At 38.6% G+C, this 15,673-nt stretch overlaps 1 protein-coding gene across 3 annotated transcripts in view; it reads right to left on the bottom strand.

Annotated features, from left to right (window-relative positions):
- Window positions 1-15,673, bottom strand: part of LOC126198433 (phospholipid-transporting ATPase ID) — an 896,650-nt gene that overhangs the window by 59,034 nt on the left and 821,943 nt on the right. For all 3 annotated transcript variants that reach the window (XM_049934743.1, XM_049934741.1, XM_049934742.1), the window contains 2 exons: window positions 12,576-12,730; window positions 3,907-4,035 (listed from right to left, as the gene is read on the bottom strand). In XM_049934743.1, the coding sequence (XP_049790700.1) occupies window positions 3,907-4,035; window positions 12,576-12,730 (284 nt within the window). The remainder of the gene's footprint in view (window positions 1-3,906; window positions 4,036-12,575; window positions 12,731-15,673) is intronic.

The raw sequence follows: 15,673 nt of genomic DNA, 5'->3' as shown, positions 1-15,673 counted from the left end.
AAACATGAGTCACCCAGTCAACCCCAAGATCATCATCCATCTACCCTTTCAGATTCGCTCTCACCAATATGCCTTTCAAGCCTTTCACTGATATTTTCAGATTAGTTTTCATTTTAAATAACATGTAAAGTGGTAGCTTTCATCCAGCACCAATTGCACGCAACTTCACTGCACAGGCTTGCCTCTCATTACCACGAAGTTGAATTCCCCTCTCCTGTTCACTTTGTTGTTGAGTGGCATCTCAAAATAATCTGTTGTCTGATTCATGTAACTAATTTGTGATAATGTTTGCAGCACAAATTTATCACACAGCGACGAAAAATCACTAATTTTTCCTTATAATCACCTGGAAGACGTTGAGTTATGGTAGTTTTCCTCTGGAAGCCTAATCCATTTCAAATGAAAACTTTTGAGAGTCAGCCCTGGCTAGTTTTGAAACAAGTGATGCCTAGTTCTTTGGCTAAAGCCAATGCTTCACTAATCAACATGCATCCATACTGTAGCTTCTCATCTACTTAACCCACAGACTTTATTCAAGGTAGGGATGCTTCAGTTTTTGACCACAAAATGCCTAGTGATTATCTTTTATTTCTTGAAGCCGCACTTTGCTTTCTTGCTAGTCGAGAATATAACCACGGCTCACACAATACTTTCTTCCACTTCACAGTTTCCACTGTTCTCTGGTTTCTTCAATAATTTTAAGTTTTTCTTTAGCTGTGTATGAGCAATAACAAGAAATTGTAGCCATAATTAACAAGTTAATATGTGGTTTATACCTCAATTCTAATGTGTTACTGACTCATCACAGACTGAAGCCGCAACAATGCTTTAGTATAACACAATTTATTGTTGGAGGCGGAGCAGTACCAATATTATTACAATTAATCTCCACACCCCAGTTTTACATCCTTAAATTTGAGGAAAAATATGTGCAGATTGTCTGCATATGTATGATGTACATGGAGGCATCTGCATCTTAAACATGGTTCTTTTTCATAGGTGGTAGCATTTTACTAACTTACTGCTACAGTGATTGAGGATTTATCACATGCAGCATAGTCACACAACACAGGATCGTTTCACCTGCCCAACAGTATTACACTACATTTGGTAATATGAGAGCCTACGCTGAATTCCGTGAGTCAGCATGCTTTTAGCAAGAACTTCCTGTCACAGTGACCCACTTGTAAACAATACCACTGGTTGTGAACAGTCCAAGAAAATGTTTTTAATGTAGAGAGACACTAAGACAAACCTGAAAATAAATTTAATTTTATATTTATATTTTATATGCTGTGTCCTGTAGGATCAAATTAAGGAGCAAGTCTCAATGGTCATGAAACGAGTTAGTACTTGAAATTATAAAAGAAGAGTAATAATAGATAAAATGAAATGTATATAAATCCTACGCAGATGAAAAGCCATAAGTTTAAATCAACATAATTAACAATGTTAACAGAAGAATTAGCTTAATTTTTTTAAATTTTTCCAGGAGGTACTTGACAAAATAGAGAGTGAACCATGATGAAACCCTTCAGTTTATTGCATAGATTATTGCTAAGATTTTTGAATTCTTGTGGCAACGTATTGAAAATGGATGCTGCAGAATACGTCATGTCTTTCTGCATGAGAGTCAAGGAGGTGCGTTCCACATGCAGATTGGATTTCTGTCTAGTATTAACTGAGTGAAAGCTGCTATCTCTTGGGAATAAGCTGATACTGTTAACAACAAATGACATTAAAGAGAAAATATAATGAGAGGCCACTGTCAGAATTCTCAGACTAATGAACTGGGATCAACAAGAAGTTTGTGAACTTACACCACATACTGCTCAAACTGCCCGTTTCTGAGCCAAAGGTACCCTACTTTCACCAGAAGAGTAACCAAAAAATAATGTCATACATCACACGTGAATGAAAATAAGCAAAGTAGATCACTTTCGTGTGGAACTATCATTTATTTCAGACCTGTTCTAGTGGTAAATAGAGCAGCATTTAGGTTTTAATCCTGAACACGGGCTTTCCACAACAGATTACTATCTATCTGAATGCCTAGGAATTTGAAGTGTTCAGTCTCACTAATCAAATGCCCTTTCTGTGTGACTAAAAAGTCAGTTTTTGATTAAATGTGTATTTGAAAGTGTAAAAACTGAGTCTAACTGTGATTTAGCATCAATTTATTTTCTATGAACTTATGTCTTGGACGGCATTATTTGATAATAAGTCAATATGGCACACAATAGCCTTCATTATCTAGCTGGTGTCATCAGCAAACAGTAAATATTTTAGGATAACCTGTAGTACCAGAAGGCATATCATTTATGTAAACAACAAACAGCAGCAATCCCAGCACCAACCTGTGGGGTGCCCCCACTTAATTGATTCTTCTATTGATTCAGAGGCCTTGACAAATGCACATAATCTAATAATTGCTCATTTGGATCTGTCAGGCTTGTCAATGACCCACCCAGATAGCTAAGTGTATTAACACACTGCATCTGGGATATATGGAGGTGAGTTTGCCACAGATGAAATCGTGCCTTGTGGATTTGTTATAAGGGCTGGTGAACTGGCCAGCCTGGCTGTGTTTTTCAGGCAGCTTCCCCACATCTTACTAGGTAAATACTGAGCTGCTACCCACGTCCCACCTAAGGTACACAATGCACAAACATTTATAAAATATTCCTACACTTGAACATTGAGATCTAGTTTGGATGCAAACAGATGGGGTACACACAGACTGTGTCCTGGGAGGGGGGGGGGGCAGTGGTGGCATCAGGAAGAGCACTTTGGCACCTGGCCACCAACTGTCACTAACATTGCCCCAACCCATGTAACAATGCCAGCCCCACAGAGAAATGGGAAAAAAAACAGCGGAGAACGAGAAGGAGGTCTATCGGCATTGTCACTATCAAATGACATACTTTTGCAAGTGTGTGATAATCAGAAGCTAGGACTATGGCTTAATCTTCTTCAAGTAGCAATTTCGTAATGCAGAATTCCTTCTTTTATCATCTTCTATTTTAGTTCCTCCATCATTAGTGTGGGTAGGCCAGATAACCAATACAAAGGTACTGAACTGAACTGAGGAAAAAGAATTTACAGATCAACTTTACTAAAAGAAGCGATCGGTCGATAGGATACGTCCTGCAGCTTCAAGGCATCATCAATTTAGTAGTGGGTGGGAGGGAGGGAGAGGGGGAGAGGGGGAGAGGGGGAGAGGGGGAGAGGGGGTGAGGGGGAGAGGGGGAGAGGGGGAGAGGGGGAGAGGGGGAGAGGGGGAGAGGGGGAGAGGGGGAGAGGGGGAGAGGGGGAGAGGGGGAGAGGGGGAGAGGGGGAGAGGGGGAGAGGGGGAGGGGGGAGAGGGGGAGGGGGGAGAGGGGGAGGGGGGAGAGGGGGAGACTGGCCTTGTTCACCACCAAAAGATCTAGGGTATTACCACTTCAGGCAGGTAGACTCGCTGCCCCAGATAACATAATAAAATAAAATAAAATAAATATGTTTCCTTAATGACTGGACTTCCCAGTCAACAACAACTACCGCAGATTACTGTTGGACATTCAAAAACTTAAAACTGTGATAATGTGGAGAGGGAGCATTAAAAGTTCAATAAATCCATACAATAATTTATGTTGTCTTAGAATACGGTGTCTACACATACAAGGGGCGATCAAAAACCTTCCAATTGAGGATGCTGCTGCCGTATTTATGCAATGTAGTACAATTTCAACCAGCAGGACACAGGTCTCTTCAACCTGGTGCATATGTGTGATGATCACATCAATTGTCACTGTGATTTTGCAAGATGGGAATACTCATTCTGAACTATAGTCTTTAAAAGAAATGTTTAGATCGCCCCTTCCAGTAACATCTCCTTAGAAATCTTCATAACAATTGTATTTTTACCTTTTATCATAGATACATCATTGGCACCATCACCAATAGCGAGAGTTACTGCACTTTTGCTTTTCTTTATTAACTCTACCACCATTGCCTTTTGGAGTGGAGTCACTCGACAACAGATGACAGATTTACCTACAAGAGAAATAAAGGTAATCATTCATAATATGCTCTGGTATAAAAATGTCTTCAATAGTAAGCCTGAAGCCAATCACAAGTTATGCATATAATATTATTCTAAAATAGTACAGGGTGTCCCACATAAAACCAGTAAACCTCACATACTGGTCAATCATCTCTAGTTGAATTGCTTGTGAAGTGGCAAAATTTTATTAAAAGTTAGCTACATTGCATTTTATCGGAAAGCTGAGTGCAGCTGTGTGTTTGTGCATCAGTTGTTGTGAGAAGCTCATACTGTTGTTACAGAAATGGGGCAGTCTGCTTTAGAACAGTGAATTGATATTGTGAAGTATTACATAAAGGCAGGTTCCATAGGAATGTAAAGAAATTTTCAAGCAAAGAATCCTGGTAGGAAACTGCACACGACCAGTACTATTCAAGATCTCTACAAGTAATTGAGGGCTGCAGGATCCATTCAGAACATGCAGAGGAATAGACAAACGACAGTGACGACCCCTGAAACTATAGATAGAATTGCCACAGACATTACAAGAAGTCCCCGCAAGTCAATAAGGAAGTTATCACAGCAGGTTTGTGTATCTTGTACATTGTGTCATAAATGTACTAAAATATATGAAATTAAAAGCCTATCATGTAAGTGGTGGTGCAAAAGCTGAAATTTGAAGATCACAAGGGGGGGGGGGGGGGGGGAAGAACAACAACAACAAGAGAAAATTCATTACACAAAGAGCCTCTCCACTCGTAGCAGATAGGTGTTTGGTGTGCATTGTCCGGCATGTGCATAATTGGTTCCATATTTTTAAATTACACCTTAAACAGTGTCACATAACTACATATCTTTGACTGTTTCTATGCACAATTAACATATGCAGAGAAACCATATGCAGTATTCCAACAAGAGAGGCCAACAGCTCACACATCCGACCGAAGTACGGCCCTCACCACCAACATCTTCCCTGAAGACACACTTTCCAGTCGAGGCCTCTTTTTCCAAAGCCCCAGACTTAACATCATGTGATTTTCCCTTATGGGGCACACTAAAAATCAAATTATATGCTGACAATACTCACATAATAGACAATCTTAAACATAACAGAATTACAAATTGTTGATGGTAACGTCGTCACACAAAGTCAGCGATATCTGGATGCCCATGGCCACCACTTCCAGCTTCTTTCATAAACAGTAACTACATGTTTTTAATGTTACTATTATCTAGTCTTTTGAGTTAGTTCATTGTTGCTTAATCTCGGACATGTGGCATACCGGTTTTATTTTGGACACCCTGCATATAAGGCACAGTCAAATGGGAAAAAAAAGTAAGTGAACTGCTAATTATTTCAATAGTAATCATCATAACTGTTAATAGATTTATCCATCTGCAAGATAAGACAGTCAGCTATCTATTTGTTAGATAAGGTGTGCAGCTCTTCATTCAGAGCAAATTGATGTCCACAAAGGACTTTCTTCAGTTCTCCAAAAATATGGAAATCGCATGGAGAGAGATCGGGACTGAAGGGTGGGTGTGTAAGGGCTTCCTAGCAAAACTTCTGCAGCATAATTCAAACATCCAGGAATGTTGACAGAAGGCGGCATTCTGTCTCAGAATAATGCCCGCCCACATGTTGTCCAGGTTTTTGCAAATACACTACAGAAGCTTTGCTGGGCAGCTCTTACATATCCTCCATACAGTCCCAATCTCTCTCCATGCGGTTTCCACATTTTTGGAGCCCTGAAGAAAGACATTCATGGCTGAGAATTTGCTTCAGACAAAGAGGTGCACACTTGGTAACAATCATGGTTCTGTAGCCAACCACAGGTATTTTTCCTTAAAGGCACTGATCGTCTTGCTTGTTAATTGGATAAATGCATTAACAGTTACAGTGATTACTTTTTAAATAATAAAAAGTTACCTAATTTTTTCCATCTGCTTCATTTTTATTTGACTGTCCCTTATATTATCAAGCCCTCACTCTTTCGGAAAAGATAATCCTTGTCCTTCAGATCTACGTATCTCTTTCACAAACCTAACAGCATCTTCCTTGTAGGCCCTTACCTTATCTTTTTCTTGCATCTATTCATTCTGTAAGACACGGTTATCAAAAGTGTCATATTCACTAAGTGAAGATGATAAAAGCCAATGCCAACTGAACTATAAGCAAAAGTCTATTGTAGGTTCTGTATTCTCAGAATAACTTTTTCTATTATCAGCTCATTACAAAAGATAATCAGCTCTTCTTGAACAGACTTAGAACCACACAAAGTCTAACTTTAGGCACAAGATTTAGTTACAGTAGATATGCAAGAAAAACCGTTCTCATACTACAGTCTTAAGTGAGACACTTGAAAATGAGCTATGCATCTATCATACATACTGTTTTCAGCAGGTTCTACAGTTAATAAGAGTTATAGCTAAGTATTTTTACCTATGCTTTCTATTGTTATTTTCACCATCATGCACACCATTAGAATATTTTTATGGAAAACATTAATTGTTATATATGTTTATTATTTAAAAGCAAGAAAATTATTCCATTATCAGTTTTCTAAATCAGTATCACTCAGAAGCACAACTGATTCTTTTGTATTAGCTGTCTCAAGGTATTTTGTGGTTTTAGTTCCTTTAAATTGCCTAGGCTGTTCCACCTGCTTTCTGTTTAAAATCTTTTATTTCAACTAGTACTTCAGTATATTAAGTCTTGATCACTATCAATCACCTGAGTAACTCTCTGTGGTCCTTAAATTCTTTAATGAATCTCAGGTGTACCAAAATAGACAACTGATATCTTCTTTGCTCCCCTGGTGTCTTGACGTATACTTTCTTTTTAGGAGGCTTGCAAAATGTGTATTCCCAACAAACAAACAAAAACACAAGCTATGCACACTGCACAGAAACTTTATTTAAATTTGTAAAAAAAATCTCGGAGAATGATTTTCATGAAATAACAATTGTTTCACAAACTGAAACACATTACTGGTTCATTTAACAGATAAAAATCTGCTGAACACAGCTAAGTATTTATTATGAAAATTGTTAATGCTGTGTTTTCAAATGTATCCCATTTTCTTTCAATTACAAACTGACAAAAAATAGATCACCGTGAGATAGCTGCACACAACAGGCAAGCAAATATAGTACACAAAAAGTAAGTCCTAAGCTTGACAGAAGTGGCAACAGCTTAATAGTAATAACATGAGCCTTCTCAGTGTGGAGTACAGTAAATGTTGTCACTACACAGTTGTTAATTAGAAAGCTCATCACAAATTATTTCCTGGAACACATACCTACCACAACAGACAACAAAATCAGTATTCTCTCTCTCTCTCTCTCTCTCTCTCTCTCTCTCTCTCTCACACACACACACACACACACACACACTCACACACACAATTACTTGTTGTAGTTGGCTCTGTAGGCAGTGAATCAAGTACAAGTTCACAACTGTTCTGTATTCATATTGTGTGCACACAGAGCAGGTTTCAACATTCTGGGCATGAAAATGGAAATAGCAGTGGGATACATTAGACATCACAAGCAGTTCGCCAAACAGTTATCATCTAAATCTTAAAACTGTTGCAGTCATTTTTGTAAATAATGAAAGATAGGATTTGATGATGGAAGACATGAGTTCTATGGGCCTTTGCATTCAGTTTGTACATCTGAACTGGAAGAATGTACTGAACAATACACTGAGTAAAACCTGCACAAAGTTCCAGGATGGTGGACAACCCGCATGAAATAAATCAGTGGACTCTATTTCCCCACATGAAAGTCAATGCAATCTTGGCCACCCTTTGCAATATGTGTACAGTGATTGTTAGGAGCATGTGGTTTTTATAGACAGCTCTTGCAAGAAACCACCACTTTCCTTTGGCTTTCTATCTCGGCATTCTTCACTGATGAATTAACCTCTGACTGGGATGGCCCATTCACCAACGTATCATCATCTGCAAGCTGCAGAAAATACTGTACACAAGAATATTTTACATCTAAATCTACTCTGCAAACCACCGTGAGGTCCATGGCAGAGGGCACATCCCATTGTACCTGTTGTTAGGGCTTCCTCCCTTTCCATTCATGTACGAAGTGTGGGAAGAATGATTGATTGAATGCCTCTGTGCATGCAGTAATTATTCTAATCTTATCCTCAGAATCCCTATGTGAGCAATATGTAGGGGATAGTAGCATATTTCTCGAGTAATCATTTAAAGCCAGTTCTTGAAACTTTGTTAATAGACTTTCTCAGGATAGTTATATCTATCTTAAAGAGTCTTCCAGTTCAGTTCCTTCAGCATCTCCGTAACACTCCCCCATTTGTGCTGCCTTTCTCTGTATACATTCAATATCCCCCATTAGTCCTGGTTAGTACTATCTGGTACGGCTCCCACACACTTCAGAAATACTCTAGAACCAGTTGCACATGTGATTTGTAAGCAATCTACTAATAAACCGAAGTTGAGCACCTGCTTTACCCCAACTGAACCTATGTGACCATTCCATTTCGCATCAGTACAAATTGTATTTGTATGAGTCGGCTGATTCCAACAGTGACTCACTGACGTTAGTCATAGAATACTTTGTTTTTTGTTTTGTGAAGTGCACAAATTTACATTCTGAACATTTAAAGCAAGTTGCCAATTTTTCATCACTTTGAAATCTTATCATGATCTGACAGCTTCTTTCAGATAGTACTTCATTACAGATAACTGCATCTTCTGATATTTCTATTAATATTGTCTGCAAGGTCATTAATACACAACATGAACAGCAAGGGTCCCAACACACTTCCCTGGGGCACACCCAAAGTTACTTCTACATCTGATGACGACACTATCAGAGATAACAAGTTGCTTCCTCCCCCAAAAAGTACTCAATCCAGTCATAAATTTCACCTGATACTCCACGTGATCACACTTTTGACAATAAGTGTAGATGTGGTACTGAGTCAAATGCTTTTCGCATGTCAAGGAATAGAGCATCTCCTCGCTTCCTTCATCCAAAGCTTTCACTACGTCGTGTCATGTGTAGTGATAATATTTGGGCAGGTATTACACTTTACAGCAAAAATGCATTTGTTACTCTTGTAAAGCAAATTGCATTTTGGGTACAAGAGCATAACACAGAAGACACAGTAGAGGTCAAACATACTTGTCTCATTACTAACAATCGTGGTTGAAAACAAACCTTTCAATTTTTAATTTCAAAATAAATTACTAAAATATGAGGCCAATAGTAAATTTTGAATAAAAGCATGATGAAGAGAAGCATTTAGCTGGCAAAATGTACACTCTTTATGTGAGTATTAAGCAAACAACTTTCTCTCTCCATTGTGGTAGAGAGGGTGAGTGGTAAATGGCGAAGGTGGCAAGTTGAAGTAAGAGTTCTGGAGTCCCCATGTAAAGTGATACAAGCTGGAGAGAGGATACTGTATAGTTTCTCTGCCTGGATGCCCACTGGAGAGCACAAGGCCACCTTTCAGTCACAAAAAATTCCACCTTTTACATTTTGTTGATGCATTTGGGAAGCAATGTATTGCTGGGACTGGAGCAAATAACATCTGCTAAGAAGCAGATTTAGGACAAATAATGAAATATAGGCAACTACATATAGAAAGGAATTTTAAGTAAACGAAATCTGAAGGAGGCAAGATAAGCCCCTACCAGTGCACCAGGTAGGGAGAACAAAGCTCTTGGCGCGAGTTGCTGTTCCACCATTGCCACAGAAGCTCGCAGCTGCTGACTTCACTGCTAATGGGTGAATAATTGCTTTTGCACTCTAATTACCTAGGCATCATGCTTTACATAGCTGCTCGATTGCTGAATGGCTATAACAAAATATCTTAAATTGCATGCCTAGGTAGGTGCTGAATAATGTCTATTTAATTTTTTATTGCAAAGAAATTTTCCCTAAATCTGCAAGTCAATGAAAACACTGAAGAAGACCTGTGTACTACATACTGGTAACTGAAAGCCCATAGTCCACTGTGACGATCTATATACTAGGACACCATAATTATAAGTCCTAAAAAGGAGATTGCAAGAACTTTACTTCTAGGGCATGTAATTCATATCAAAAAATTGAGCACTTACATAGTATATCAAGTCAATGGTATTTCTCTTCTCTTTGTACTATCACCATTCACTGCCTGTACCTACTGAGAACTATGACCGCCATCGCAATTTTCTGCTGGTGCCCGGTACTCCCAGAAGATCAAGCTCAAAGTAGCAGTTGTGTGCAGTACAGGTAATATTGCAGCTCCCCATACTTTTCAGTATTACAGCATTAGTCTTACAGGCATGCAAAGCTCACCTTAGATACCTGCAATTTGACAAGTGTGTTGCAGATGTAACATGATCGATGTTTGGTTCTATGCAAGCACTCTTCCCTATTACTGTTCGCCAAAATATGGAAAATATCATCCCCCCTAAGATACAGACAGTGAGAAGGAACTGTTGCACAACCTAGCAAATTGCCATATTGATATCTCCTTCACTACTGTTTGTGAGGCATACGAAAAGCCTTTGTGTACTGAACCAGTTCTTAATGCAAGGCATGTTCTGAAACTTATGTAGTAGATTTTTATATATCTTTAGAAAAATGTACAGGGAAAAAATTATGGGTAAGTGTTGATACAATTGTTGACTATTTTTCCACATCATCACCATCCTGTACTATGCATGTGATGAGCTGTGGCACAAGCTTCTTTGTGCCCTCCTTGAAGAATTCTCCTGCCAGCTCCTTCTCCCATTTCAGAACCTTTCTGCATCTGCTTGTCTGGTGACAGTTTAATTCCAGTCATGCATGCCTTCAGGGAGAAGAAAAGATGATAATCTGGAGGCACCAAAGTCAGGGGGATACAGGTGCAGCACATGCTACAAAGTTCCCACCAGCTAACGATGTTATTGTATCCAGTGGGGCAGTGTTGAGTGCGTGCTCTGAGACGGTAAATGAGTCACAGCTGTCACACAGCTTCTGTGCCAGCCACCAGGGGTGCTATGTTTTGTAATACATTTTTACATTCTCTTATATTTTTTATTCTTTAGCATATATATTTTTATATGATTTTGTTTGTTCCATGTTTTTACGTTCTGTGATTATGTCTGTCAATTTGGGATACAGTGTCGGCGACCATTTTTGACTCTATTCTTCCCTTTGTTATATGCATATTCAGAAAGTTTCACCTGCTAGTTAACTTTTCGATTCAGATTCGACTTGGGGAGTAACTGCTTGTCCAATCTGTTCAGCAGATGCAGTTACCACAATAAAACAATTTTGTTCTATTGAAACCACCAGACTCAATTTTGTTCATGCTAAGCAAACACTCAAATACAGGCATTCTGTTCATAGCACCTTTACTATAAACCATTCTAATTAGCAAAAAAAAAATTCAGTAGGTGTTATTCCTTCCGCGAGATGGAAGCCGATTGCCACACACGGCTCACACTTAGTGGGATTTGTTACTGGCATCTTTCATGCACCTGGACACTATAACATGAGTTTATACAGTGTTCCTGGAATACTTGCTTTGGTTAGGAACACACCCATTACCACTCAGTGCTGCCAACCGTCAAATAAACAAAAAAACACAGCCCATTATGAACACAATAACTTACTTTCTGAACATGCTTCATACACATTCATGTTGCAATACATACATGTGACCCACAACATTATTCAGGAACTGAATGGAATATTCAAAGTTGGGGGACAGAAAAGGGAAGAAGAGTGAGGAAGGGAAGGGGGGTAACATCCACATATGCTCGCACTACATCACACGCTGACATGAAGATCGTTTCAAATAAGTACTGTAAAGTTATCAGCATTAATTCCAACATATTTTTCTATAATAAACACTCAATTTTAGACCCACAGCCCACTTCTGGAAGAAAGTTGAAATTAACTTACATGTACCTTTTCTTATCAATAACACTTTTCTGGAATTCCTCACTACCATTTTAATTCACCTTCTACAATAAGAAAATACAGTGATATAATAGCATCAAAATATAGCTAAGATAGAGAACAAATAACTGATAATACTAATAACATAATAAAATAGCAGTAGCAAATTATAAGCAAGTTCTCATACAGCGCAAAGTTATATGCTTTTACTATTCTTTAGGCAGACAGCACAGTCATACAAAATTTGACTGTGACTATTTTATTCTCTAACACTGGTACTCAGTGATTACAGCTAATGGCAGAAATGTTGCCAATTCATTTGTCTGCTTTTTGAGTATGGCATTACCTCCACTGCAGTGTATGGTACATTTTATTTTTTATATTCTTATGACTCATTCAGATGGAATTCACATAATACAGCTTTGTGTTTGTTCAGATTTCTAAATTGTTCCTTATCCTCCTGCCCTAAAGCAACACTTACCTCCGAAACACAAATAATTCACTGAATCTCTCATACTTTCATCGCCGGACTATTAATTCAGTGACTGATGTGCCAATGAGTGACCTAACGGATTCATTAACGCAAAAATCAAATTTTAAATCAAAATTTTTAGTATAACCAAATACTTACAAGCACTTGCTACTTCTAAGAACAGTGCCTCCATTTGCGGATGCAGAGCATGTACCAATGAGTGGCCATTGATGACAAGCGCAAATGAACTAGTTGGGTCCATCTCGTCATTACTGAGACCACCCGCACTTGTACCTCGCTGGTATTCCGATTCACTGTTGGAATGCATAAAATTTAAAATTTAGTATGACAAATTGCTAGAGCCATAATTCAAATCAGAATATAATCTATTCTACAAGTACTAAATGAAACAATTCCCTTTATATGTAAGTGTGGAAATTTTTGGCCATACTACATCAACATTTTTCCTGCATTTCAAACAAAGAAGTAGGGATGCAGAAGCGTGTGGGGTGGGGTGGGGTGGGGGTGGGGGGTGGGGGGTGGGGGGCAGGAAGATGACGATGAATTATCATATTGGAGTAGTTGGAAAGATCCTTATCAATAGGGAAAACTGGTGATGTTTTCAAGTGGCAGAATTTCACGGTAGCAAAAATAAAGAGGCTGAGGTCAAAGCTCAGTCACAACAGTTTAAGCTTAGCAACTAAAAATGTCACCAAGACAATCTTACAGCTGAAATACATTTTATTTTTGCATTCCAAACGAAAATCTTGATGGTCTGCTTAACACGGAACAAGTACAGATGGGATGCTTACCAACCTGCACTGTTGACAGCCTACCAACAAAACATACTACATGCGATAACAAAGACAGACTGCCAGTTACATGATGCTACCGATTGGAGATCACCAGGCTCTGCTGGTACGTGATCAGCAGGCGAACTCATTATGTTGATTCCAGGCTCTGACATGAGAAGCACTCAAGTCTTGGCAGAGAATGGTGTGACTGCAGCTCTGCTGAGGTTAGCACTGATCTCCTGTATCCCTGAATCCCTAGGACCCTAGCTGACTAGCAGAGGCTCTACTACTGCTGCAAGTTTCTAAGAAATTCATATTCTGGCCCACATCAAAGAACACTGGGAGTTACAGACTGAGGGAGCTCCAGGCAGAGGCTTTAGGCCATGGGGCTCACACCCAGCTTCCTCTACACCAGCCCTTTGTTACAGAAAGTTTGGCTGTATTAACAATTGCATGGACCTTGGAAATTCAACTGCTTCAACTACTTTTTTGAGACTGTGAAATGAGGAACTCAATGGACTGCACGAAGGTTAGTGGAATTATGCAAGATCAAAATGGGGTATAGAATGTTTAGCAAAAATGTTATGAAAATCAAAATTAAAATCAGGTCAGTATGTAAAATTAGGAAAAGGCAACCACTCAGCCATAGGAGATCAACACTTTGAGTATAGGACCACATAACAGTAAACAACATTCACACTAGCTTTCAATCACTAGCTGTTTTTCCAGAAAAAGTACACACAAAACACACACAAAACACACACACACACACACACACACACACACACACACACTGCAAAAACAACATTCACACTAGCTTTCAAGCACTAGCTCTTTTTCCAGAAAAAGTACACACACACACACACACACACACACACACACACACACACACACACACTGCAAACTCATGTGCCCACAGCTTGACTAATACCATGTCATATGCTTTACTACAGGTGAACAGAGCATGGTGCAATCTCACACACAGATATACTGTGAACAAGAAGATTAAACACAATGTTACAGACATAGAAAGAATCTCCGACAACAGCCATAACTGTTTTAAAAATCAATAAAAGATATGGCACAGGAATCATTAAAGCCCATACTGACAGAATGTAAAAAAACCTCTATGAGAATCTACAGAAACTGATAAATGATAGCAATTTCCTCTACAAGTTGTGAATGGGGAATTTTAATGTGAAAATAATGCTTCTTCAGTAAGAACTTTTTTCAGTATGACAGCAAAAATGACAGATGTCACATGTTAGTAAAATTTGGTGATGATAACATTTTGTCTTTAACATATTCTTCTGGAAGATACCAAATAGCAATTAGATTTGGCAAGAATGAAATGGAATTAAAAATGAAATTTACTTCATTTCATCAAATAATAAATCAATGGTACAGGATGTGATAGTCATACTCCAGTTTTTAACTACACATGTATGCAAAACTGGATACCATCCATGTCAAAAGGTAAGAAGCCAGAAATGTAGATTATAAGAATTTATTTAAAAATGGAAATACCTGATTAAATTCTCATCACATACAACTACAAAAGTATGTGACTACAAAAGTGAAGGTGAAGATTTTGAGCAAACAATAAAGGGATCAAAATAACACATGCTGATTTAAGCATTACTACTCAAACATTTCTTCAAGAGGACATGAGAACATACAATTAAATCTCAGTGAGAAAAACAATGGGAAACAACAGTACCATGAAGAAAACCGAAGAGAAACAAGTCATCCCATACGATCAGTTAAAATGGTTGGTGGCTCAATATTTAAGAATAAATTGTTACATTGGGAAACAGGAAAGAATACATGTTAATAAAACATATCTGAACAACCTTCATTTTGCAGACATACTGGTTGGCCCTTACGCAGATGAGATTCAACAATGACTGGAAGAACTTAACACAGCAAGGTTGAAAGCAGACCTACAAATTGGTTACCATTAGACTAAAGTCATACATCGACTGATATGCAAATGGCACAAGCTAACAAAAAGGTGACAGAACCGGTTGACAATTTTTTGTAATTAAGGAAGCTGACGACAATGACTAGATGGACAGTAAGAAATAAACAGAAAAATAAATATGGGCCACAGATAGGGTTTTCACAACCAATCTTCCAATGTTCCTGAGAAAGTGTATATCACTCTTCACTTGTGGCAGCGAGACATGTAGTTATGTGAAAAGCATCCAAAACAGGGGAGTTACTCCGTAAGCAATGGAGAAATGAGGGCCGAGAATAATCAGGAGAGACAGGAAAACAAACGAACTTACCAGAGAACACATTGGAGTTAAAGACGCATTACAACTGTAATGAAAATGAATTGAAGATCAGCAAGAAACGGAGCCCAACAAATTGATTGTAAGTGAACCGAGGATGGTCTTTGCTGGATTTCCAGAGACAAGGAAAGATCAAGGATACAATCTAATGGAAGCTGGATAAGTG

The sequence above is a fragment of the Schistocerca nitens genome, chromosome 8, assembly GCF_023898315.1.
Source record: "Schistocerca nitens isolate TAMUIC-IGC-003100 chromosome 8, iqSchNite1.1, whole genome shotgun sequence".
NCBI lineage: Eukaryota > Metazoa > Arthropoda > Insecta > Orthoptera > Acrididae > Schistocerca > Schistocerca nitens.
The sequence above is the reverse complement of the archived record's forward strand: the minus strand, read 5'-3'. Positions and strand labels throughout refer to the sequence as shown.